This window comes from Hyperoodon ampullatus (genome assembly GCF_949752795.1).
Source record: "Hyperoodon ampullatus genome assembly, chromosome: 1".
Taxonomy (NCBI): Eukaryota; Metazoa; Chordata; class Mammalia; order Artiodactyla; family Ziphiidae; genus Hyperoodon; species Hyperoodon ampullatus.
Window position 1 is genome coordinate 199,207,308 of NC_136914.1, and position 27,514 is coordinate 199,234,821.

A 27,514-nucleotide genomic window follows, 5' to 3' on the forward strand; every position below is an offset into this window, starting at 1 on the left:
TTCCGGCATTTAAATTCCTTACCATAAATAAGAATCATTGGTTTTGAATAGTAGAATCATTCCCCCTTTTATTCCTTATACCTTTGCCCAGAAGGGGAAAAAATGATTTTCCCTATAAAATCTCCAATTTTGTAAATGGGGAAATTGAAGGTTAATGGTTGTATCTTTAAGACAAGTGGAATCAGGATTTCAATCTACTTTTGTCTTAATCCAGTATTTATGTTCTTTCTACCAGACCACTTCCTCCCCTGTAAAATAGTTTTGTTTGAGTGATTCCATAGAGCCTTTTAAATACTAAGTGATGAGTCTTTTGATTCTGAGAGTTGAATCAGAAGTACAGAAAAATGTTCACAAGCATGTGTAAAAGAGACACATGAGACTGAAGAGGGCAGCCCATTGGACAGAATTGACTTTCCAGTACCAAGCACTTCCTCCTTATTCTTAGGAGGTGTTTGCATGCACATTTGTACCACAGTTAGTGCTGCTTATGGGCAAGTCAGGAAACAGCAGGTCTTAAACATTTCTTAAAAGAATATAGAGCAGAAGGCACCTACAAATTAACATTCATGAATCCTTTGAAATTGCGTGCAAACTTTTATATGTAAGTGCAGTCTTTCATAACTTTTATCGGATTCTCAAAGGTGATAGTTCCCCAAAGTATGGTCCCTGGACCAGCAGCATAAGCAGCACCTGGGAACTTGTTAGAAATGCAGACTCTTCAGCCAGGCTGTCTTAATGTTTACGAGACTTTCAAGTGATCCTGATGCACATAAAGTGAGAATCACTGCTCAGAGACAACATACAAACTTAAATTATATCAAGATGTGAGCGTGGTAACCAGAAGTGGCTGTCAGCTCATAATTAGAAAGCAAAACACTGTTCAGCAGAGGTTTAGACTCAAATCAGGCTAAGATGTACTAATAATATGGTAAGTTAGGTGAATATAGAGAAGTTATTAAGGATCCAAGCATTGGGAGAAGGCATTAGTCTGGGCAAGGAAGCAGTGTTCTTAGGAGTTGGCAAAGAGACTGCTTAAAGGGGTAGGAGAGCACAGGTATACATGGGAGAGAAGAAACAGCTTCCTACAAAAGAAGGGCATGGGACACAGAGCCTTTTGTACATGGTAGACCTAGTAAATATTTACTGAATGGATGTAGGCAGTAGGGCAGAGTTGCTTTCTGCCTTTTTAGGTTAGCCTCCAGGAGCTTTCAAACCAGCATTGCTGGGGCTTCCCTGGTGGCGCAGTGGTTGAGAGTCCGCCTGCCGATGCAGGGGACACGGGTTCGTGCCCCGGACCGGGAAGATCCCACATGCCGCGGAGCGGCTGGGCCCGTGAGCCATGGCAGCTGAGCCTGCGCGTCCGGAGCCTGTGCTCCGCAGCGGGAGAGGCCACAACAGTGAGAGGCCCACGTACCGCAAAAAAAAAAAAAAACCAGCATTGCTGCCGGAACTTGGATTCTGTGTGGTAGCTTAGGGATATGGCTTCTGTATTGGCGGGAGGGAGGTTTAGGTGTGCAACTCTGTTGTTCAGCTCTTAACACTGTTTAGGTGCAAAAGAATTTAGGCAACTGAGTCTTTTGAGGAGCATAGTAATATAGCCAAAGAGGACACTAGCCTGACCTAAAGCTGGGAATGGCAGGAAAACGGAGCAGGTAGTGTTTTAAGCTGAAGACAGCCAGTGCCTGGGTATTGCGTTTGGATATCTTCTGAGGTGTTTGGTAGAGATTGGAGTCTGTGTTGAGGCATGAGGATAGATGAGAGTAAGAAAGAAGTTGGATTGAGAATGCAGGTAGTGGATCCAACTCCAAGCTGTTGCCTCCTGTGCTCTGGGTTTTAGAAGATGTAATAATAATAATGTTATTAAAAGATGTCACAAATCCAAGAACATTAATAGCTTTGGTGACTATTACTCCTAATTTATTATTTATACTGTTCCAAGTGTACGTTATTAAAGGCTAAACCAGAGTGTCTGCCTACCTTGAAAACTTTCCAACCAAAGATTTTTGGCTCTTTTCCCAGCTGGCCTATTTCTTTGTTGACAATGGATAGCCATAGAGGTATGCCTAGTACTTCTAATAGGGAAGTATGCTGTAGAGCAGGGTGTGGTAGCCATTGGCATATGAAGCAGTTTCCTGTGACATTTGAACTTTTGAAACTGCCTGAAGGGGTTAGGTCATTGTTGAGCTCCCAGAACTGCAACTCTTGATGAGTCTCCAAAGATTACACATCTCCTAAAACCATGGTATGGGATGCCCAGAAATTGAAGTTGATAATTGATAAAGAAAAAGATGTTGGCATGACTTCTTTTAACCCTTTGAGATCTTGGTACCAGCACACAGGAATTATTGTTGTCTAGATAAAACTTCCTCTGCTGCCTCCTGTACTGATCAGCAAACCTATTGGTAGGAGGGTTAGTAAGATACCAGCAGCATAACATTGATGTTGATAGACACTGACATCTGGTCCCTTCACTGGCCATTTCTGGTCCTGATGTGTGTTTTTAGATAGCGGTAAATATTTAGGTAGGAGTTTCCTTTTGTTATAGAAGGTTGCTAACAAGGTATGACCATGGAAAAGAGAAAAGGAACACCATTCATTCCCAAACCATCTTCCTTCTGTGTGTGCCTACTCATGTTCATACTTCATCAGTAGTATCTTTCCATGTAGTCTTCCCAATCATGCTGGGAAGACGAGGAAATCCAGATATGTCTCCCTGGCTTTCTCAGTCTTCCTCTTGACTAAAATTTAATCTACCACAGTGTTTTCACTGTTCAGTCTGGATAGCATCTTCCCAAGAATGCCAGCATCAGTTTGCCATATTAACCTTTCTGTACTGTCTAAATAGGAGCCAGGTCCAAGTTGGTTCAGGATATTCACTTGGTCCCTGCCCATATATTCATGTACCATACATTACTATTCATTAGAGGAAACTAGAGCTCTCAAATTTGTCCTCTGGCACTGGGGTCAGTAAGTGATCATCTGACATGCTTCATTATTGTAGCTTTCTTTTTTCTTACTTCCTTTGGTTCTCTTTTTCTGCATTCTTATTCACTTTTGCCCTTTCTTCTCTTTTACTGTGCCTTAATCCAAAGCTATGGCCATGGATTTCTCTCACTGATGATAATCAGCAATATTGAGATGTTGCTGATACCTATTCTAGAGAAATCTTTTTTTTAAGATTTATTTATTATTTATTTTATTTATTTTTGGCTGCATCAGGTCTTAGTTGCAGCATGTGGGATATTCATTGAGGCATGCGGGATCTTTCCTTGTGGTGCATGGGCTCTTCGTTGCGGGCCGTGGGCTTCTTTCTAGTTGTGGCATGTGGGTTTTCTTTTCTCTAGTTGTGGCACGCAGGCTCCAGGGTGCATGTGCTCTGTAGTTTGTGGCACGCAGATTCCAGAGCGAGTGGGCTCTGAATTTTGTGGCATGTGGGCTCTAGTTGAGGCGCACGAGCTCAGTAGTTGTGGCATACGGGCTTAGTAGTTGTGGCACGCGGGCTTAGTTGCCCGGCGGCACGTGGGATCTTAGTTCCCTGACCAGGGATTGAACCCGCATCGAACCTGCATTATAAGGCAGATTATTTACCACTGGACCACCAGGGAAGTCCCTAGAGAAATATTTAGATGGCACCTTGAATGGCATTCTACTCATTCTGTGTTAATAAATTTTATGAAGTCAAAGTTTGCGTTTCTGGCCTTGGTTTCTTGATAAGGTCAGTGGAGGCATAGCCTAGATATATTAGATAATTTTATTTGCAGATAGGGAACACCACTGAAGACATTATCTACTCTTATATTTAATGTATAAAATGTTATATAAAGCAACTATACTCCAATAAAAATTAATTTTAAAAAAGTTAGAGTTTAAAAGTCTGAATTTATCCTTCTGCTGTTGTAAAGGATTTATGCCCAAAGCAGTATAGAAAAGGGATGGAAGCTATAACTTATGCTGTGTATTACACACTGTAGTTTTATTATCTTTTAAGGGAACTCTTTTTGGATGTGTTTGAACTTAGGTCATGAAAAATTTGAAAAGGCTTGAAACACTTTAAAATAAATAGTGTTATTTCCCTATTTGCCAAAGATAGGAAGTTAAATGGGTAAAACATTTTAATTCTAGCTTTTGATTTATTCACATTACCATGGACAAACATGAAAAATTTATTTTCTTCAGTTTCTACTGAAGAGTAGGAATTGAGTTAGTAAGCAGTTAAGTAGCTACAGGATAATAGTGGAAGAGAAAATAGAAACAAAAGGTTTGAATAACCTAACCTACATAATTGAGAATTAGCTATATGGGTTAATTCTGTAAGCAATTATGTAAATAGACATGGTGATATTTGAAGCCACCGCAGTAATGTTACACCATTAACTCCTGGTCAAGTCTCTGTTGTCCATGTCCCTGCAACCTCCTGATATCCCTAATATTTAAATTTGTTATAGCCACAACTATAGTTTAAAGCGGTTTATTACGTTTAATTGAAAGTACCTACAGAAGTGTTCTTATTCCTCCCAAGATCAGAGGCAGGATTATAACATAGGCCTTGAACGATAAGGACTAGGACCTGGAACTTTAACCTGTCTAAGAGAGAAAACTGTACGTCTTTTTTTAAAGAGTGGAATGTTAGCATTGAAAGGGGCCTGTAACATAATGTTTTATGTTTACCTCTTGCTTTATAGATAAGGCAAGTAAGGCCCAGAAAGGTTGTTACTGACCTAGCTAAGGTTAGTGCCAGAGTTGGCACTAGAATCCCAGTCTCCTGGTTTCTAACCCTGGGCTTTTTCCATGACAGTAAGCCTTTGCCTCTACCTAAAGCTCTCAGCCAATCAACAGACATTGTACAGCTATACGGACTGTGCCCAGCTCTGATATTGGTGATATAAGGGATAAAAGAGAAGGATAAGAATGTTTAAGGAGCTTATAGTCTTGTGGAGCTGATGAAACTTATTCTCAGAAATGTCTAGAAAAAAATAAAGTATTCTATCTCATTGAATTGAAAATGCTGTTGATTGTGAAATATATCATTATTTTATGTATCACTAAGAAAGAAATTAAACTTTTACACAATGCTTACCCTTTAGAATTTTTATTTTATACATACTGAAAGAGCTCTTAATTAGACATAAAATTTTGATCACATGTCATTTCTTACATAAAGAAAATGTAGGTGAAATAAATTGGTTCTCGTTTCCTAAAACTTTGTGTTTATAGTCCAACTCTTTCTAATGATTTCTTTTTTTTCTTTTGATTTAGAACCCAAGTGTTCCTTTTTCTTCCTTTTTTTTAAATTTAATTTTATTTATTTGTTTTTTTGGCTGTGTCAGGTGTTAGTTGCAGCACGTGGGATCTCCATTTGAGGCATGCAGGATCTTTTGTTGTGGAGCACGGGCTTCTCTTTAGTTGTGATGTGCAGGTTTTCTCTTCTCTACTTGTGGCACACAGGCTCCAGGGCACGTGGGCTCTGTAGTTTGTGGCACCTGGGCTCTCTAGTTGAGACATGCAAGCTCAGTAGTTGTGGCGTGCAGGCTTAGCTGCCCCATGGCAGGTGGGAACCTAGTTCCCCGACCAGGGATCGAACCCATGTCCCCTGCATTGGAAGGTGGATTCTTTACCACTGGAACGCCAGGGAAGTCCTAATAATTTTTTGACTCAGTCATTGATACTGATGTCTTTCCATCCTGTTACCATCTTCTGTGCCATCAACAACTTTGATGATACAGCATTTCTTAAAAGAACACATAAAAGAAGGAAAAATCATTGTTGCTGGATTCTTAAGGCAGCTTTGCACTTATATAGGGCTATTCTTTTTTTTTTTTTTTTTTTTTTGCGGTATGCGGGCCTCTCGCTGTTGTGGCCTCTCCCGTTGCGGAGCACAGGCTCCGGACGCGCAGGCTCAGCGGCCATGGCTCACAGGCCCAGCCGCTCCGCGGCATGTGGGATCCTCCCAGACCGGGGCACGAACCCGTGTCCCCTGCATCGGCAGGCAGACTCTCAACCACTGCGCCACCAGGGAAGCCCTAGGGCTATTCTTATATTCAGATTTTCTTCCACCCTGCTGACCACCCTTGCTGCAAATTTTGGTACTGGTGCTTTTGGTGCTCATTCATATTCAGACAAGCAGTGACAATATGCATGATTAAGATGCATACTGATGTTGGAGATGTTAAAATGTGCATCTTAGAATTGATGAAATACGGTATATATCCAACTGCCAAGGGTTATGATACCGTAGTATAGGGAATGGAGAAACCATCAAAATGGAGTCAATAGGGAACGCTTCAAGAGGAGATAAAGATTGAAGCTGGGTCTTAAAAGAGAAGGATCAGGAGCAGGCAAGGCATTCCAGGCTGTGAGAGCTTGTAAAAAATATGGAACGTTCCCAGGTTTAGGTCCTGAATTTGTCACTATCAGAAGTTTAGATGATCTGTTTTGAACTTTTGTTTTTGTTATTGTTGTTTTCCTTTTATAATTGATTAAGTTGGATTTTCTGCATGATTTATATAGCCAGAACAATTAAAGTTTATTGGCAAAGGGAAATAAAAAAAGTGTCATTTTTCCCTCAAAATTTCAGAATGCCATCCAGAATCATTAAAAAATATATATATTGCATAAATCAAATTCTTATTGATGGGGGCTCTATGTAGAATCAGTCTTGATAAGCATGCATTTGGACAAAGTAATTAACTTGGGGCATGTGCATTTTATTCATTCCACAAGTATTTTTTGAAAGCCTAGTTTGTGCAAGGTAATTTGTGCAGGGGGGGAATATAGGGATAAATATGACATGTCCCTTGTAGTTGAATTATAGAATCAGAATATTGATGAGGAGACTGAAACTCCAGCCTTTCTTTCCAGCCTTACTCCCTATATTAGTTTGCTAAGGCTGCCAGAGCATAGTACCCTAGACTGACTATGGCAAAGTACCACATAAATTTGTTTTCTCACAATTCTGGAGGCTAGAAGTCCAAGATCAAGGTGGCAGCAAGGGTTAGATTCTTCTGAGGCCTCTCTCCTTGGTTTGTAGATGGTCATCTTCTCCCTGTGTCTTTACATGGTCTTCCCTCTGTGTCTGTGTCCAAATTTCCTCTTTTTATAAAGATACCACTCAGATTAGGGTCTACCCTATTTTAACTTAATACCTGTTTAAAGGCATTATCTCTAAATACAGTCATATTCTAAGGTACTGGGGTTTATGGCTTTAACTCATGAATTTTGAGAGGACACAATTAAGCCCATAGCAGTCCCCCCAGCCCTCACATTATTTAGTGTAACCACACTGAACTGTTTAATGAATACCACACTCCTTGCATACCTTTGCACACTTCTGCCTATGGTACTTTTCTCTGTATAATTTCTTTACTTGGGCAGTGAACGAAACAAAGTTCATTCCCCTCTATCCACTGGTAATACCTTATTCATTCTTATAACTTTATTACATATTAAAATTCTTTGTTCAAGTTCTTTCTCTCATGTTATGTTCAACATACATTAAATGTTTGTTGGTTAGGTGGTCAGGTTGAGGTTGGAGGAAGAGACAGGTCTTATTAATATAGGGTGTTATACAGTGAGTACTGTAAAAGTGCAGATGAGGTAAATGCTGTAGAAGTCTAGAGGAAGAGTCAGATTATACATGTGACCAAAAATAATGTGATCGAAACAATAGGCAGGAAGAAGCAAGATGTGTTTAGGCATAGTATTACTCTTTGGTTGGAATGTAGCATATTTTAAGAGATGACATGACATAAAGCTAGAAAGGTAGTATATATTTTAGTACACTGTTAATGAGGTAATAAATTACCACAAACTACTGTCTTAGAACAACACAAATTTATTGTCTTTTACAGTTCTGTAGGTCAGAAGTCCAAAATGGGTCTCACTGGACTAAAATTAGGGTATTGGCAGGATTGTGATCCTTTCTGAAGACTCTAGGGGAGAACCCATTTTCTTACCTTTTTCAGCTTCTCTTACACGCCACCCACATTCCTTGGCTCATGGCCCCCTTCCGTTTTCAAAGCCAGCAGTGGCCAGCCAAGTCTTTCTCATATTGCCTCACTCTGACACACTGACTCTTCTGTCTCTGAAACAATTCTGCTTTTAAGGACCCTTGTGATTATATTGGGCCCACCTAGATAATCCAGCATTATCTCTCTATTTTAAAGTCATCTGATTAGCATCTTTAATTCCACCTGCTACCTTAATTCTCCTTTGCCATGTATCATGTTCATAAGTTGAGGGAATTAGGACATGGACATCTTTGAGAGGCTGTCATTCTGCCAACCACAGGTAGGTTGGGTCCAGGTTATGAGCTTTAAATACAGCCATTGAAGATTTTTAATCAAAGGAATGACATGATAAAAGCAGTATTTTGGGAAGTTTAATCTATAAGCTATATGGTATCTCGAATATAGGACTGGAAAGAAATCAGCACCCCTGAGTTCTTTTCAGCTTTGCCATTGATCCTCCCTCCCTCCCTCCTTTCCTCCTAGAACTGCTTGTATCCCTAAACCCTTAATCAGAGGGAATTAGTTGTCCTGAACATTGATATAGCCACCGTTTCTGATTCTGTTCACTGTAAGGCCATTTCATCATGTTACGGAAGGAATACTAGACTAGCGGTCAGGAGACCTGAGTGAGTTATGATTCAAACTTGATCAGTAATTTGATTTGTAACCTTAGGGATGTCCTTTAGTCTCTCTGTGATGCAATTTTCCATCCTTATAATTGGGATAACAATAGCAGCTGATCCAACATGCCCATCTGACAGATATAAATATAACTTTATCCCAAAATAATGTAGTATATATTTATTTTTTGTTTGTAGAGACTAACTTGTGACTTCAGAACTTTTTGTTTTTCCTTTTGTATCTTGAAGAACCTATGATCAAACAAAAAATAAAAAGCTCAGTGATCCATGCCTAGTTGACCTTCTGCTCTCTGCACCCTTTTTGTCCCCTTCTACAAATAGGAATCAGGCAATTATGTCATAGCAAGTCAGGTACTATTTTTTTTAACATCTTTATTGGAGTATAATTGCTTTAAATTGGTGTATTAGTTTCTGCTGTTATCACAAAGTGAATCAGCTATACGTATACATATGTCCCCATATCCCCTCCTTCTTGCGTCTCCCTCCCACCCTCCCTATCCCACCCCCTAGGCGGTCACAAAGCACCGAGCTGATCTCCCTGTGCTATGCGGTGCTTCCCACTAGCTATCTGTTTTACATTTGGTAGTGTATATATGTCCATGCCACTCTCTGACTTCGTCCCAGCTTACCCTTCCCCATCCCCATGTCCTCAAGTCCATTCTCTAGGTCTGCATCTTTATTCCTATCCTGCCCCTAGGTTCATCAGAACCATTTGTTTTTTGTTTTTAGATTCCATATGTATGTGTTAGCATATGGTATTTGTTTTTCTCTTTCTGACTTACTTCACTCTGTATGACAGACTCTAGGTCCATCCACCTCAGTACAAATAACTCAATTTTGTTTCTTTTTATGGCTGAGTAATATTCCATTGTATATATGTGCCACATCTTCTCTATCCATTCATCTGTCGATGGACACTTAGGTTGCTTCCATGTCCTGGCTATTGTAAATAGTGCTGCAATGAACGTTGTGGTACATGTATCTTTTTTTTTTTTTTTTTTTTTTAGTTTCTGCTTTATAACAAAGTGAATCAGTCATACATATACATCTGTTCCCACATCCCTTCCCTCATGCATCTCCCTCCCTCCCACCCTCCCCATCCCACCCCTCCAGGCGGTCACAAAGCACCGAGCTGATCTCCCTGTGCTCTGCGGCTGCTTCCCACTATCTATCTACCTTACGTTTGGTAGTGTATATATGTCCATGCCTCTCTTTTGCTTTGTCACAGCTTACCCTTCCCCCTCCCCATATCCTCAAGTCCATTCTCAAGTAGGTCTGTGTCTTTATTCCCGTTTTACCCCTAGGTTCTTCATGACATTTTTTTTTTAAATTCCATATATATGTGTTAGCATACGGTATTTGTCTTTCTCTTTCTGACTTACTTCACTCTGTATGACAGACTCTAGGTCTATCCACCTCATTACAAATAGCTCAGTTTCGTTTCTTTTTATGGCTGAGTAATATTCCATTGTATATATGTGCCACATCTTCTTTATCCATTCATCCGATGATGGACACTTAGGTTGTTTCCAGCTCCGGGCTATTGTGAATAGAGCTGCAATGAACATTTTGGTACATGTCTCTTTTTGAACTATGGTTTTCTCAGGGTATATGCCTAGTAGTGGGATTGCTGGGTCATATGGTAGTTCTATTTTTAGTTTTTTAAGGAACCTCCATACTGTTCTCCATAGTGGCTGTATCAATTTACATTCCCACCAACAGTGCAGGAGGGTTCCCTTTTCTCCACACCCTCTCCAACATTTATTCTTTGTAGATTTTTTGATGCTGGCCATTCTCACTGGTGTGAGGTGATACCTCATTGTGGTTTTGATGTGCATTTCTCTTATTCCTCCTGTGTGTCTTGGGAGAAATGTCTATTTAGGTCTTCCGCCCATTTTTTGACTGGGTGGTTTGTTTTTTTGATATTGAGCTGCATGAGCTGCTTGTATATTTTGGAGATTAATCCTTTGTCAGTTGCTTTGTTTGCAAATATTTTCTCCCATTCTTTTTTTTTGGATAAATTTATTTATTTTATTTATTTTATTTATTGCTGTGTTGGGTCTTCGTTGCTGCATGTGGGCTTTCTCTAGTTGCAGCGAGCGGGGGCTACTCTTCGTTGTGGTGTGCAGGCTTCTCATTGTGGTTTCTCTTCTTGAGAGCACTGGCTCTAGGCACACGGGCTTCAGTCGTTGTGGCACAGGGGCTTAGTTGCTCCGTAGCATGTGGGATCTTCCCAGACCAAGGCTCGAACCCGTATCCCCTGCATTGGCAGGTGGATTCTTAACCACTGCGCCACAATCTTTTCATCTTGTTTATGGTTTCCTTTGCTGTGCAAAAGCTTTTAGGTTTAATTAAGTCCCATTTGTGTATTTTTGTTTTATTTCTATTTCTCTAGGAGGTGGGTCAAAAAGGATCTTGCTCTGATTTATGTCAAAGAGTGTTCTGCCTATGTTTTCCTCTAGAGTTTTATAGTGTCTGGCCTTACATTTAGGTCTTTAATCCATTTTGAGTTTATTTTTGTGTATGGTGTTAGGGAGTGTTCTAATTTCATTCTTTTTTTTTTTTTTTTTTTTTTTTTTTTTTTTGTGGTACGCGGGCCTCTCACTGTTGTGGCCTCTCCCGTTGCGGAGCACAGGCTCCGGATGCGCAGGCTCAGCAGCCATGGCTCACGGGCCCAGCCGCTCCGCGGCATATGGGATCCTCCCAGACCGGGGCACGAACCCGTATCCCCTGCATCGGCAGGCGGACTCTCAACCACTGCGCCACCAGGGAGGCCCTCTAATTTCATTCTTTTACATGAAGCTGTCCAGTTTTCCCAGCACCACTTATTGAAGAGGCTGTCTTTTCTCCACTGTATATTCTTGCCTCCTTTATCAAAGATAAGGTGAGTGTATGAGTGTGGGTTTATCTCTGGGCTTTCTATCCTATTCCATTGATCTATATTTCTGTTTTTGTGCCAGTACCATACTATCTAGATTACTGTAGCTTTGTAGTATAGTCTGAAGTCAGGGAGCCTGATTGCTCCAGCTCAGTTTTTCGTTCTCAAGATTGCTTTGGCTATTTGGGGTCTTTTGTGTTTCCGTACAAATTGTGAAATTTTTTGTTCTAGTTCTGTGAAAAATGCCATTAGTAGTTTGATAGGGATTGCATTGACTCTGTAGATTGCTTTGGGTAGTAGAGTCATTTTCACAATGTTGATTCTTCCAATCCAAGAACATGGTATATCTCTCCGTCTGTTGGTATCGTCTTTAATTTCTTTCATCAGTATCTTATAGTTTTCTGCATACAGGTCTTTTGTCTCCCTAGGTAGGTTTATTCCTAGGTATTTTATTCTTTTTGTTGCAATGGTAAATGAGAGTGTTTCAGATTTTTCATCTATTCCTATTCATTAGTGTATAGGAATGCAAAGATTTCTGTGCATTAATTTTGTATCCTGCTACTTTACCAAATTCATTGATTAGCTCTAGTAGTTTTCTGGTAGCATCCTTAGCATTCTCTGTGTATAGTATCTTGTCATCTGAAAACAGTGACAGTTTTACTTCTTCTTTTCTGATTTAGATTCCTTTTATTTCTTTTTCTTCTCTGATTGCTGTGGCTAAAACTTCCAAAACTATGTTGAATAATAGTGGTGAGAGCGGGCAACCTTGCCTTGTTCCCGATCTTACTGGAAACGGTTTCAGTTTTTCACCATTGAGAACGATGTTGGCTGTGGGTTTGTCATATGTGGCCTTTATTATGTTGAGGTAAGTTCCCTCTATGCCTACTTTCTGGAGGGTTTTTTATCATAAATGGGTGTTGAATTTTGTTGAAAGCTTTTTCTGCATCTATTGAGATGATCATATGGTTTTTCTCCTTCAATTTGTTAATATGGTTTATCACATTGATTGATTTGTGTATATTGAAGAATCCTTGCATTCCTGAAATAAACCCCACTTGATCATGGTGTATGATCCTTTTAATGTGCTGCTGGATTCTGTTTGCTAGTATTTTGTTAAGGATTTTTTGCATCTGTGTTCATCAGTGATATTGGCCTGTAGTTTTCTTTTTTTGTGACATCTTTGTCTGCTTTTGGTATCAGGGTTGTGGTGGCCTCACAGACTGAGTTTGGGAGTGTTCCTCCCTCTGCTATATTTTGGAAGAGTTTGAGAAGGATAGGTGTTAGCTCTTCTCTAAATGTTTGATAGAATTTGCCTGTGAAGCCATCTGGTCCTGGGCTTTTGTTTGTTGGAAGATGTTTAATCACAGTTTCAATTTCAGTGCTTGTGATTGGTCTGTTTATATTTTCTATTTCTTCCTGGTTCAGTCTCGGAAGATTGTGCTTTTCTAAGAATTTGTCCATTTCTTCCAGGTTGTCCATTTTATTGGCATATAGTTGCTTGTAGTAATCTCTCATGACCCTTTGTATTTCTGCAGTGTCAGTTGTGAGTTCTCCTTTTTCATTCCAATTCTGTTAATTTGAGTCTTCTCCCTATTTTTCTTGATGAGCCTGGCTAATGGTTTATCAGTTTTGTTTATCTTCTCAAAGAACCAGCTTTTAGTTTTATTCATCTTTGCTGTCGTTTCCTTCATTTCTTTTTCATTTTTTTCTGATCTGATCTTCATGATTTCTTTCCTTCTGCTAACTTTGGGGGTTTTTTTGTTCTTCTTTCTCTAATTGTTTTAGGTGTAAGGTTAGGTTGTTTATTTGAGATTTTTCTTCTTTCTTGAGGTAGGATCGTATTGCTGTAAACTTCCCTCTTATAACTGTTTTTGCTGCATCCCATAGGTCACTTGGGTCATCGTGTTTTCATTGTCATTTGTTTCTAGGTATTTTTTGGTTTCCTCTGATTTCTTCAGTGATCTCTTGGTTATTTAGTAGCATATTGTTTAGCCTCCATGTGTTTGTATTTTGTACAGATTTTTTTCTGTAATTGATATCTAATCTTATAGCATTGTGGTCTGAAAAGATACTTGATACAATTTCAATTTTCTTAAATTTACCAAGGCTTGATTTGTGACCCAAGATATGATCTATCCTGAAGAATGTTCCATGAGCACTTGAAAAGAAAGTATATTCTGTTGTTTTTGGATGGAATGTCCTATAAATATCAGTTAAGTCCATCTTGTTTAATGTGTCATTTAAAGCTTGTGTTTCCTTTTTTATTTTCATTTTGGATGATCTGTTCATTGGTGAAAGTGGGGTGTTAAAGTCCCCTACTATGATAGTGTTACTGTCAATTTCCCCTTTTATGGCTGTTAGCATTTGCCTTATGTATTGAGGTGCTCCTATGTTGGGTGCATAAATATTTACAATTGTTAATATCTTCTTCTTGGATTGATCCCTTGATCATTAGGTAGTGTCCTTCTTTGTCTCCTGTAATAGTCTTTATTTTAAAGTCTATTTTGTCTGATATGAGGATTGCTACTCCAACTTTCTTTTGATTTCCATTCGCATGGAATATCTTTTTCCATCCCCTCACTTTCAGTCTGTATGTGTCCCTAGCTCTGAACCGGTACTATCTTTTAGACTTGTTTTCAAGAGCAGATTACTAGGCTTATAAGAGTCTTAAAACCCTCACTTTGGGAAGATAATTTAATTTAGTTGAATGGTTTTGTGGAAGCTGTTTCTACATATGAAGGAATACTCAGATTTCACTTATGCTTTATGAACAGCAAGCAGGCCCCTGGTAAAAATCATAAAATATTTGTGATTCATAACTCAAAATTATTTGCTGAGTTGTTTGCAAACTTTCCTTTCCCGTGGACTGTAATAGATTAGAATGAATCAAATTGTAAACCTTTCCCCTCTATTGTTGCTCTATCAAACATTTATTAGCCATATGAAGGAAAAATATATGAAGGTTGGTCATAAAATATGAATGTTTCACATTGACAGTTGTGACAAGTATTGTCTCAATACATGTGACTCTTAACAGTAAATGTCTCAGTTGTCTACAGTAGAAATATGGTGCAAACTACAAATGTGAGCCATGTATATTTAAAATTTCTATGAGCCACATTTAGAAAGGTAAAAATAAACAGGTAAAGTCAAGAACATATTTTTAATATATCCAAAATATCATTTCAACATGTAATCAATATAAGAAATTATTAGTAAGATCTTTTATTTTTTGTATTAAGTCTTTGAAATTTGATGTGTATTTTATACATAAAACACATCTCAATTAAGACTAGCTATGTTTCTAGTACTCAGTAACCACATGTGGCTGGCAGCTACTGTGTTGGACAGTACAGGTCTACTGCAAAAAAGTCATTGCATCAAATCTTAGGGCCTTTCCTGAAATACATCTGTATTACTGTGTCTAACCCCTGTCTGATAGTGGTCTCTACGCTGCCCGACCCCACTCCCCTCTCACAATCAAGCTCTGATCCTCACTTTACACCATATTGTCTTCTCTTAGACATTTCCCCCTTCTGTGCCACATATTCCTTTCTCCTTTACCCTGTCAAGGCCCCCTTGAATGTTTTGTTGAAAGTCTCAGGAGAAAACACCATTAATAGTATGGCCTGCTACCTATCAGCCTACCTCCCCAAAAAATGTGTTGCCAGTAGACATGTAAGCTGATTCCAACAATATCAGTACCGTGGGAGTATGAAACAAAGTTCTTCTCCTCGTAAGAAAAGTTAGGAGTCCCTGATAACAGTGGAGTCTTGAGTGTTATAGGAAAAACTAGTCAGGAGTATGTTACTTGTAGGCTTTATATCTATTTTTCCATGAAATGTAGAGTAGGAATTGTGTGTTTTGCTGTTATTTACACTTTGCATTTAATCAGTACCAGAAGCTGAAGTGTTTAATAATTACCTCAAAAATGGGATGTAAGTATACAAGTTTAAGTTTGCTGACCAGATTAGAGCAAAGGGCCATAATCAAATTTCCTTGCCAGACTATCCTGCCTCTCTTTTTTTCTTCCTCTTTATAATCAGTTCTTATAGTTCCAAGGTATTTGTAGTTAGGCATTGTTTACCTCTCACAATGCATTATTTAGCCCCAATTTATAAATGCATGGACATGCAGTGGTTTGTTTGGTTTGGTTTTTGCAAAGTAACTCAAAAAGTCCATGCCAGAAATTCAAAAATGAGATGAAGAAAATAGTTCCAATGACAGTAGCATAAAAAAGTTAGAAATTAATTTAACAAAAGAAGTGTAAAACTTGTACCCTGAAAACTACAACACATTTTTGGAAGAAATTAAAGAAGACCTAAATAAACATCCCATGTTTATCTTCTTTAATATTGTTAAGATACTACCCAAAGTGATTAACACATCCAGCTCAATCCCAGCTGTCCTGTATTTTTTGCAGAAATTGACAAAATGATCCTCTAATTCATATGGAAATGCAAGGGACTCAGAATAGCCAAAATGATTTTGAAAAAGAAGAACAAAGTAGGAATACTCAAACTTCCTGATTTCAAAACTTATAAAACAACAGTAATCAAGACAGTGTGACACTGGCATAAGGATGGACTTGCAAGTAATTGCAGATTACCCTCCTTTCTGGGGCTCTGAGTTATTCTAAACTGATACACCAGTCCACTCTAGGCTTTTAAGAATTTGTTAAACATTTAGCTGATATCTTCTTGCCCACTCATGTGGTGGCCACTTCTTCCCATGATTTGCCAGAGGCAAAATAGTTTATTTATTCTGTTTCTCTTTGGAGGGACATGTCATCCTGTGGATTTCAATTTCCTTGGGTACTCTGTGTTGCATACTCAGCTGTATGGTAAACTCAAGAAAAGTTATGATTTTATAGGTCATTTGGTCTTTTTTCATTGTTACGGTGTGAGGAATATTCTCTTCCTGATTTCTACATCCTAAGCAAAGGGGAAATAACATGGTGCTTGGCCTATAATAGATTTAGCACCTAGTTAAAATATGTTTAAATTGGGTTGAAATTGAATTCTTACTTAGGTGCCACGTAGTGTGCTAGCACTTACTGCATCATCTCATTTAATCTGCACACCTATCTATAAAGTGTCGGTACTGTTATTATTCCATTTTTTAAGATGTAAAACTGAAGCTTAGTGGAGAAAAGGAACTAGAGGCCCAGCAACAAATAAACATTTTTGTCGATTTTACCTAAATCACCTTCCTCCCTCACTCCTTCCCGAATAAAATTCTTAAATCCATTTTTCACTTCTCCAAGGAAAGGAGATGATACATCCTTGGCATTACAGATTCTCATTTTCTCATTTGATGGGAAAAGAGGCACAGTATGAAAGAGAGAAAGTTTGAAGGGCTCTAGTTGGACTTTTGATTAACAGAGAGAACACACTTTTGATTTTGAGTCTGAAGACTCTGAGTGGTCAGTACTAGGCTCTAGGTGAATGACAAAATGACCGTCATGGCTTTGCTGCCACTTTCCATTTTTCCTTTTCCATTCTCCCACTTCTCGTGTGAAATAGTTAATAGCCTTCAGTTTTTTCATAGAATAGTAGAATTTTAAGTATTCTTCATTACTGTTAATTCCTGTATTAACTTGCTGTGTGGAAATTCCTTTAGGTAGCTCTAATGCTAGGGAACTTAAATATAATTACTTGTGCCACTTACATTTGTCATAACAAATTTCTTTGTAAGCTACTGTCAACGAAAGGTAGACTTACAAAGTGTTTTTATTCTTAAAAATTTTGTTTTGTTTTTGTTCACTTTCAGAAACGAAACTATGGGTCTGATCAATAAGCTCAAATAAAACAAATGTTATTAATTCATCTCTTCAGCTATTTTCTGAAATTCATTTTCTAAGATGTGTTGTTTATAACTCACCACATTAATCAAAGTATTCCACATGTATAATATAAGCTGGGTGATAGAGCCCAGTCATTATTGTGTTCACGAACAGAGACAAATGATAAAGGTTAAGGAATATGAACATGGAGACAAAAAGAAGGATTGTTTATATATGGGAGGATATTTTACAATGCTCTGGCTTGATGCAACAGTCACATATACGCTTCCTACTCTCTAGTTATCAGGGAATGTGAAGAATAGAGAAAGCATCCAAGAACCTATATTTGATTATTACAACCATGAAGTTCCTGATGTTGACCTCAGTGATTGTGAATTCCCACATGTCATTGAAATTTATGACTTCCCCCAAGAATTTCGTACTGAAGATCTCCTACGGATTTTCTGCCCTTATCAGTAAGTACTTGCAAATGATTGGGGATGTTAGGGAAGGTGGAATGAAGTTTTCTTAAAATGTCTTCTGAAAGATCATCTTTTTTGTTTTTCTATTCCCGGCATTTACTTTAGCATCAAGTTTGTTTATTGTCTTTTCCAAGTCCATTAGAAATCCGTATCAAACCACTCTTCTTCTCAGTTCCTTTAGAAAATGCTAAATAGTCTTTCTAGACCCCATTTTAGCATTTAAGAAGAATGTCATCAATAATGACTTTGGAATCTGTCTTCATGGTACATTTAGTCCATTTATATTTATTGTAATTATTGATATATTTGGATGTATGCCTGCCATCTTTTTTTGTGTGTTTACTTGTCCCATCTTTTTCTCTTTTCTCTTGCCTTCTTTTGGATTGATGAGGTATTTTTTTCTCCTTCCATATTTTTGGGAAATGATCCTGTTTCTATTACTTGGTGGTTACTTTAGAAATTATAAAATGCCTGCTTAATTTATCAATGGCTAAAATTAATATTTTTACACTCTTTCCAAACATTCTAAGGGTTTTAAACTCCATTCCCCAATTCCATTCCAATGTCTCCTGAACCTCCAACTAATATGCTATTGTGATTTAGTATTTTGAATCTTTTTTTCTTTTTAAACTCCATTTGATGTTACATTATTGTTTTATATTATCAGCATTCAGATTGATCCACTTTCCGTATTCTTCATTTATGCCTTCTTGCGTCTTATATCTTTCATCTGAAATCTTTTTCCTCCTGCATGAAACATGTTCTTTAGCATTTAATTTAGTAACAGTCTGCTGGTAACACACTCAGTTGGGTTTTGTTGTCATCGTCGTTGTTGTTGTTTCTTAATGGCTTTATTTCAACTTCATTCTTGAAAGACATTTTTGCTGGGTAGAGAATCCTAGGTTGGTAGTTGTTTTTCTCAGAAACTTGAAAATTTTATTCTGCTTTCTCCTGGCTTTCTTAGTGTAGGATGAGAAGCCAGCTGAAAGTCTAACTATTGCTTCTGAGAGTAATCTGTCTTTTCTCTTTGGGTGCTCTTAATGTTTTCTCTTTGTCTTTGGTATTGTGCATTTTCAGTATGATGTGGCTTTGTGTTTCTTTTGTTATTATTATTATTATTGAGCTAGTATTTTTCATTGGTTTTGGAGAACACTAGACATTCTCTCTTCAAATATTGCCTCTGTACTAGTCTCTTTTATATTCTCGAAGATGCCAGTTAAAAGTAGATTAAACCTTCTCACTTAATCCCCATGTTATCTCTGTCATATTTTCCATTTCTTTGTCCCCATTACATGCTGAGTAATTTTTTTAGCTCTAATTTCCACTTTCTGATTTCTTCAGCTGTGTTTAATTTGCTGTTAAATCTGTCCGTTGAACTTTTAAATTTCATTTTATGTTTCTCATTTTTCACAGTTCTCTATTTTTCAAATCTGCATGTTCATTAGTTTCTTTTTTTTTCTCCAAATATTTTCAAGAAGTATATTGAACCATAGACCTTCTATAGTCTATATCTGGTAATTTCTTTAACTGAAGTCCTTTTAATTCTCTTTCTGCAAATTCTCACTCATAGTGCCTTGCTTCTTTTTTGGAGGTTTAGTTACTTTTTTAAAAAACTGTACAGCTGACCATTTCCTTTGGAATTTTACTTATGAGAATTGAGGCTTACAGTAAAAGAAGAGGATATCTCCTGAGAGGATATGTGTTTTCTTCTGCCAGGCACCAAGGGCCCTAACAGTCCAAAAAAGCTGTGAATTAAATTATTGATTTGAAGTTATTCTTACCACCAAGATAGAAATAGTCAAGTAGGGAATGATAAAAAATGATTATTATATGTCTCAACCAGTTTATTTTAACAGTACATATAAATGTCCATTTACTTGCCAGTCTTTGATGTGGTGCCAAGGCCTTTTTTTTTTTTAAGTAACTAGCCTGTTGATGGCAGACTATCTTCTATTGAGTTCTTATATGTCACCATGATATCACCTGTGTCTTCAAGCAAGAACTTTAATGTCCCTTCAGAGTCACCTGAGTGCAAATTCCTTATAGGTTAAAATGTTTTCTCTCTCTTCCTCTCTTTAAAAAAATTTTTTTGGCTGTGCCGCATGGCTTCCAGGGTCTTAGTTCCCTGACCAGGGATTGAACCCAGGCCACAGCAGTGAAAGTGCCAGGTCCTAACCACTGGACCACCAGAGAATTCCCTCTCTCTCTCTCTCTCTCTCTCTTTTTTTTTAAGCTCTTTTGCCCAAACATAATTGATAATAGCTGTTTTGGTTTTTTTAGTGACTTTATCTTTCTCTAGTCTTCCAAACCATAGACACAACTTTTCTTTTTCACACTCATATTTCATCGTTTTAATTTTATTTAATAAATTATGTAGTGAAAATATAAATTAAAACTGATATAAGTGGGTTTGAGAATAATTGCACTCCCTCTTATATATGTATATAATTCATACATATGTATGACAAGGTAAAAGAGTCAGAAGTATACCTCTGTATCTTTAGCTTATAAGAAAAAATAAGCTTCAGGAATAAAGAAATAATCCCGAAAATAAGTTATTAAGAAAAAGATTTTCAGGGTCTGGAAGAAAGTCATTACCCAGAAGGGATTATACTTTAATGCTCCAATCCTGACATTAACAATGAACCAGATCTAACAATGAACCAGGTCTATTGTCTGATATACAAATTTAAACTTAAATTCAATTCATGTACATCTTGAATTAGGCTATAGCTCCCAACTTTTCCTTAAGGGTTAGATAGTAATTATTTTAGGCAACTCTGCCATCGTTGCACAAAAGTAGCCATAGACAATAGGTGTGGCTACAGACAATGAGTGTGGCTGTATTCATTGAAACTTTATGTACAAAAACAAGCACCCTGTTTTTCTGTAAAGCTCTAGAACAGGCAAAACTAGCAGCCAGGTATCTCACTTAAATTTTGTTGGTTGAGGGGACAGGGGTAGCACTTATCAGTTATGTAACTAAAAGAGAGGAGGAGTGACTAGATCATGGAGGACAGTTAACACTCTCTGCCATAGATCTTACACTAAACATATAGTATAGATCAGTCAGTCTAATTCATTACAATTATGTTAAGACCTGGTATCAGGGTCTGTTCCAGATAAAGTGCATAATAGGTTTTAAAAAGCAGTCAATGAGATTAAATCCAAAATTAGAACTACCTTAGGTTGTCATTAATAATGATGACTTTTAAGACCAAGGATTGATTTTGTTGATGTCTGGAATTTCCTGAAGATTAGTTATTTCTTAAGAATTATTAACTTCCCTTACTTTTTTTCTTCCTAATCTTACCTGCAGATCATTTTTCTATGAAACAGGAAAACATTCTCAAAAGGGGGAAGCATTTTAAAGGGTTATGAAATTCTGAAGTCTAAAAGGCCCTCCAGAGCCCATCTAAGATTTTCTCTATCTTTTGTCAACTGTCTTATAATATAGACTTCCACTGTTGAACTTTCTCATAGTCTTCAACCCCTGTGGTCATTTTACGCCATGGTCAAACTGACCCTTACATTCAGGAAATTGTCTAACTAACCTTCAAAGCCTCTTTATTCCTTTTTCCTTCAAAGGAAATTTTTTCTTGACTAGTTGTTAAAGAGGGAAGATATTTTAGCAGTTGCCTTTTTTTTTCTTTATAGTGCTTTATAAAAAAAAAGAAAAGGTCATGGTGCAAAAACATATAATAATAATGCCTGTTGAGTCAAACACCAGAGTCAACTTCATATTTTAATCACATCTTCATCAATATTAATCATCTTCCTGATGAATATTGCTATTAATAATAAAAAATAATGGGCATCATTCATTTATTAGATGTCCACTAAGTGCTCAACACCATGCCCTTTGCCTTGTCATGGATGATCTCACTTCCGTTTTCACAGCAACTCTGTTATGAAGGAACTGTACCCATTTCTACAGATGAGCAGACCTAGCTTACAGAGAGGTTAAACCTGCCCATGATCTGAAGGTGGCAGAACCTGAGTTTCCCTTTCTTACTTCACTCCTACAACTGGAAAGAAAGAATAGGTCAGCCTCTCTGATTAGAGTTGTCCCTTTTCTCCCTTATTTGATTGATTGATCGATTGATTGATTTTGCTTTGAATGACCTGTCTCCCTCTTCCTCTCTGTCTCTTGTCTCTGTCCTTGAGCCTACATTTCCATTAAATCTAGGTGACCTTCCCTGCCTACCTCCTCCTCTAATATTCTTCTACCCCTCCTATGCTTCCTCGTTCCACCTCTTCTAGTTCCAGTCCCCTAAAAACATCTCTTGTAAATAGTGTGATAAATACTTTACCTCCCCAGGGAACATGTGAGGATTAATTAGTTGATGTCGATAAACTGGCTTACAATGTAAAATGCTCCCAGGTAGTTCTTTATGATGGTATTATTGCTTTTAAAATTCAGTGGCTTCTTCTGTACCCCAAGCCGTTTTGTGTGTCATTATCCCCATTTCCACCTGTGTGCTTGTTGAGTGTTTCTATCTCATCATGAAATGCTTTATGAGACTCTATTTGAAAGATGTTTTTTAAAAGTAAATTTTATTTTAAGGAATAAAATTCTGTTCTTTTGTTGCAGAAAGAAAGGATTTGATATTAAATGGGTGGATGATACACACGCCCTAGGAGTATTCTCCAGTCCGATTACAGGTATTCACCCAGTGGATTTCAGTGTGCTTGTTGTCCGTTTTCTCCTACTGCTTGGCCTTCTTTGCTTTCTGTTCCAGCCACCTGGCATTTTCTTCAGTCGGTACAGATGACTGGCAGGTAGAGGGTTTGGGGCATATGTTACTTTGGTGCCCGTTTGCTCCCGCTCTCCCTGTTTATCCTAATCCAGTGGTATTTGCAGAGAGAGCTCCTTCCAAGGTTATTTGCTGCATAGCTGTCAGTTATGTTAGTGCATAGACAGATTATAGGTAAAGATTTAAGAAGCCAGTGTGACTAAATCTTAAAATATTTTTGATTCTACCCCCTGTCCCCGACAAATGAATTTGCAGTAGCCCTTTAACCTGTCCAGTGAGCGTTTGTAATACCTACTTTCTGAATATATGATTTGGCCTTTTCACTTATATCATTGGCCTCATGATAGATCTGATGCAGAGGCATTCAAAGAAATTAGAGATGTCGATTCCTGTCTGAATCACCTAAAGTAGGGGTCTGCAAACTTATTCTGTAAAGAGCCAGATAATAGATATTTTAGGGTATAAGGTTTCTGTCACCACTTGACTCTTGTGTTGTAGCCAGAAAGCATCCCTAGACAGTATGCAAATGAATGAGCATGGCTCTGTTTCAGTAAAACTTTACAAAAACAGGTGGTTGGCTGGATTTGGTCACAAAGCCATAGTTTACTGATCCCTGTTCTAAAATAATCACTGCCATTTTTTTTTTTTAATCACTGCCATTTTGTTCCTTACGGATTTTCGAGAGCTTACCATTTCTTTTGCTCATGATGAAAAATAAAGCATAACATCTAGGAAATACTTTCTAAGAACTAGCCTTAAATTTTTTTTTTGCATCACTCTTCTTCATGTCTTCTATTTCTTTATATTTATTCTCTTTACAGCTCGTGATGCTCTGGGTAGTAAACATACCATGGTGAAGATCCGGCCCTTGTCGCAGGCCACGAGAGCAGCCAAGGCCAAAGCTAGAGCTTATGCTGGTAAGCCTGTAATCTCAGGAGCCTTTTCTTGTTGATAGTGGTGATATTGTTTCTTCCAGCACTTGTATAGCATCCAGAGTTCTAAGGATATATCACTTTTATTTTTAGTGTTAAAGGAAATATTATTTTAAGGAAAAAAGAAAAGAGAAAAGGCTGTGTTGGAAATATAGCACTGGAATATAGCCACTTGGAGAGTGGGAGATACTAACTGCAAGCAATGCAGCAACCATTTTCTGATGACATCCTTATCTAGTTTACCTCTGTGTTTAGCTGTTTGATGGTCACTGTAAGAAATTGTGTTAATACAGATAATGAAGGCAGGGTTGTTTGTGCTTTGCCATGTTAACTTCCTCTGCTCTTCATCTATCAGGCTTGTATTAATTACTGGTGATGCAGCCCTTGTTAGTCTATTTGGTATGTTAATTACTGAGTTAAATCACTTGGAGCTAGAGTGCTTTCTCTTCCTTACTCCCTCCTACTCCCTCCCTTTCTCCCATGCAGAGTTTCTCCAGCCAGCAAAGGAGCGTCCTGAGACTTCAGCAGCCCTAGCCAGAAGGTTAGTCGTCAGTGCCCTTGGGGTTCGAAGTAAGCAGAGCAAAACCGAACGGGAAGCAGAACTTAAGAAACTGCAAGAAGCCCGCGGTGAGTTGAAGTTGATGGTGTTCTTCTTTAGTCCCTTTAGAGCTCACTTATAAGGCATGCGTTAAAAAAAAAAAAAATGAAGCCCATTCCATTTTGGCGTTTCCATTTCCTAGAAGCCTCCTACATATATCGAAATTGTTTTCATGCCTTATATTTAGGAGGAAGACATTTTAGAATTTGTCTGCCTGTTCCACACACCAAGGCATCCTAATCCATGTTCCTACTGTTGTTTTCCAAGAGATAGTAGGTTCAGTCCTTTTAGCTCATCCATGGCTATTTCTATAGTTATTGCTCCCGACTCTCAGAAAAATATTCCTATGAAGACATAATAGTCTCCCAGGCAGAAAACATTATTTGCTGTGGTTTTACTGGGCCATGATTGCCATGATATTATCAAATGGTTTAGATCTTAGATAGAAGACAAATTAAGGAGAAGCCAGCATCTGACATTGATGATAATAACTGTAGAAGGTAATTTTTTCTTTAAAGACAGTCCTGAGTGGCTCCATTAGAGCACATCTAGGTTAGCCTAATCTTCTGATTATTTTCCAGTACTTAAGAGTCCTCAGAATATTTCAACTGATCCACAAGCAGGGTTTTTCTTTCCCTATAGTTTGTAGTTGAGGTTAAATGTCTCTCTCCCCTTTATAGGCTGTTGACTTGTACATAAAGGCTTGGGACTCTGGTTAGCACTTAAGTGCTTTTTATCAACCTTCAGGCTTTAGACAGTCTGATTGCCTTAGCCCTCGATCTGTGGAATCTGTGAAGGCAATTTATTCTGAAAATCCCACTTACCGAAAAGTAACTTCATTTTTCCATTAAACGAATGGAAGTTTCAAACTCCTTGTTTATTGCGGGTCTAACAAGGCCATTAATACTTCCTGTCCACTCTGCTTTGGTGATAGCAGGCAGCTTGCAGACTCTCAGCTGCACTGGCCAGATAACCAGTGACAGAGTGTGTCATGGCAGGTGCTAGAGTTTCAGAGTTGAGCCCAACTAATTTTTGAAACCTTAATGATTATAATGAGGCAGTTTTGATTTTTTCCATGCATTCTTAACACAAAGGCTTCCTACAGACTATAGAAACGGGAGGATTCCTCTGGTTTTTATATATGGCACTGTCAGAGCTAGATTAAAGTAGAATGCAGTGTCCTTAACCCTTTATTAATTGGTTATCTCTGAGGAAAATGATTTCTCTGTGATAACTACAGTTATCTCAGAAAATCAATAGAGGGTAATAACAATGGTATCTATAAAAGGAGATGTGATTCTTTTTGCAATGTTTCCTGCTTCCCTATGTGGGTAATATTACCTGTATTTCTACAGGTACTGCAATAATAGTTTTGTATGGCTATCACCTGAGTATCCCCCTCTGTTTCTCTGTAGGCACATCAGCATACTGTTCCACTTGAATTTGTTTTAAATGCTCAGCTATGCAAAGGACATTTCAGTGATGAAATTAAAAATGAGGCTGTTGGCTAAGTGGGTACCCTGTTACTTACTTTTTTAAAGAAGGCATTTAGTTGTGAATAGAGACCCACGGTGGTAAGTTTCTCCTACCCATTGGTCCTGAATCTTTACAGGTTACAGAGGACTCTTCCTTTATTATGTCTCAGAACTCTCCCATTCTTTATATCTGAGAAAATGCATATGGAAAATTCCTGATACAGCTTTCTGGCTTCTTTATGCATTGAGCATATACTCTTGTAATTGCCTGCATGGAGCCCAAGACTTCTCACTTAAAGACTTTTTTCTGTGGAAATTAAAAGTACTGTTTAGGTATTAAACAGAACAGATACTTCTGTTCCAGTTCTTCTTCCACTGGAGGGAAAGGGGTCAGTACAGCATATGAAATAACATTATAGACTCTGGAATCAGACTGCCTGGGTCTACATCTAAGCTCTGCCATTTACTGGCTATGTCACCTTAGGCAAATTACTTACTCTCTGGAGGCCTCTGTTTCCTCATCCATAAAATGTAAATCAAGTGAGATAATCCACAAAAGATACTTAGTCATCTTTAAGACCCATAGGGGGCCTCCCTGGTGGCGCAGTGGTTGAGAGCCCACCTGCCGGTGCGGGGGACACGGGTTCGTGCCCCGGTCCGGGAAGATCCCACATGCCGTGGAGCGGCTGGGTCTGTGAGCCATGGCCGCTGAGCCTGTGCGTCCGGGGCACAACGGGAGAGGCCACAACAGTGAGGGGCCCGCGTACAGCAAAAAAACAAAACAAAACAAAAAACCCATAGGAACACTTTCCTGTTTCTCTAGGCCTATAATAAGTGTGTGATAAACATGAGCTGCTGCTGTTTTTAGTAATAGTAGCAATATCATTTTATGGTGAGTCCAGCACAGATTCCAGTGCATATTTTTTTCTTGTCATTACTCTTTTTATTTTCAATTGCCTGTGATACACTATCAACTACATTTGGAATTCACTGTGTACCTACCCTGTGCAAGGCATTGTGCTCCCTAATTAGGAAAGTTAGAGAAACGGCAAGATGTTGTTCCTCTCCTTAAGACTTGCAATCTGGTGGGGATATCTGCCTTGAGTAAGAAAGAAAATATGAACCTGATATTTTAAGCAGTTGTTTCTCCTCTCTCTCCAGTTCTGAAGATTTTAAGATTAAAAGCCACATAGAGGTTTTTGCAATTAAAAGGATTGGAAGGAAATTCCTGGCAATATAACATGTTATGATAACTCTGGATGGGGATGGTATCTCCAGTTTAGAGCTGGCCCAGAGAGGTGAAGTAGCTGGCCTAAGGTCACCCAGCTGGTAAATTGAAAGGAGACATTTGAACCTAGGCCTTTCTAATTAAAATCCATGTTCCTTTTATAATACTGTAATCCCCTTTGAAGGAGTTTTGGGGTAATTAACATTTTTTTCCAAAAAAAAAATTAAAAATTTTTAAGGTCTTCAGAAAATAAAATATGACAGGCTTCTTTTTAGTTATCCATTCCAGTGGTTAGAGCTTTTACTGTCAGAAAATTCTTCCATAGGTCTAACTTAAATCTGTACAATAGTTTAAAAGTTTCCTCTTCTTTTTTATTTAGTAGAAATCAGGAACATCTGGACACCATTCTGTTCTAACAGCCTTTAACTGTAAAGATCAGGGCAGATCATTTAGGAGTGAGAGGATCTGGGCTGTAATAGAGTTTTTGCCATTAACTAGCTATGTGGCCATGGGCAAGTTTCTTATACCTCTCTGTGCCCCGGTTTCCAACAAAGTGAAAGCAATGCCTGACTTACCTAACCATGGAGAATTTTTTGAGCAACAAAAGTTAACATGTATAAAAATGTTTAAAAGGTGCTTTACGTATTTAGAATACTATTATTTATGTGACTCTCGGGAAATTAGTATTCATTATAATACTATAAGCCAGTAATGACAAATGTGTACTATGTA

At 38.1% G+C, this 27,514-nt stretch overlaps 1 protein-coding gene across 1 annotated transcript in view; it reads left to right on the forward strand.

Annotated features, from left to right (window-relative positions):
• R3HCC1L (R3H domain and coiled-coil containing 1 like) overlaps nt 1-27,514 on the forward strand; it is a 51,326-nt gene that overhangs the window by 19,035 nt on the left and 4,777 nt on the right. Inside the window, exons 3-6 of the mRNA XM_079706520.1 lie at nt 17,611-17,786; nt 22,387-22,457; nt 23,371-23,466; nt 23,968-24,108. Of these exons, the coding sequence (XP_079562646.1) occupies nt 17,611-17,786; nt 22,387-22,457; nt 23,371-23,466; nt 23,968-24,108 (484 nt within the window). The remainder of the gene's footprint in view (nt 1-17,610; nt 17,787-22,386; nt 22,458-23,370; nt 23,467-23,967; nt 24,109-27,514) is intronic.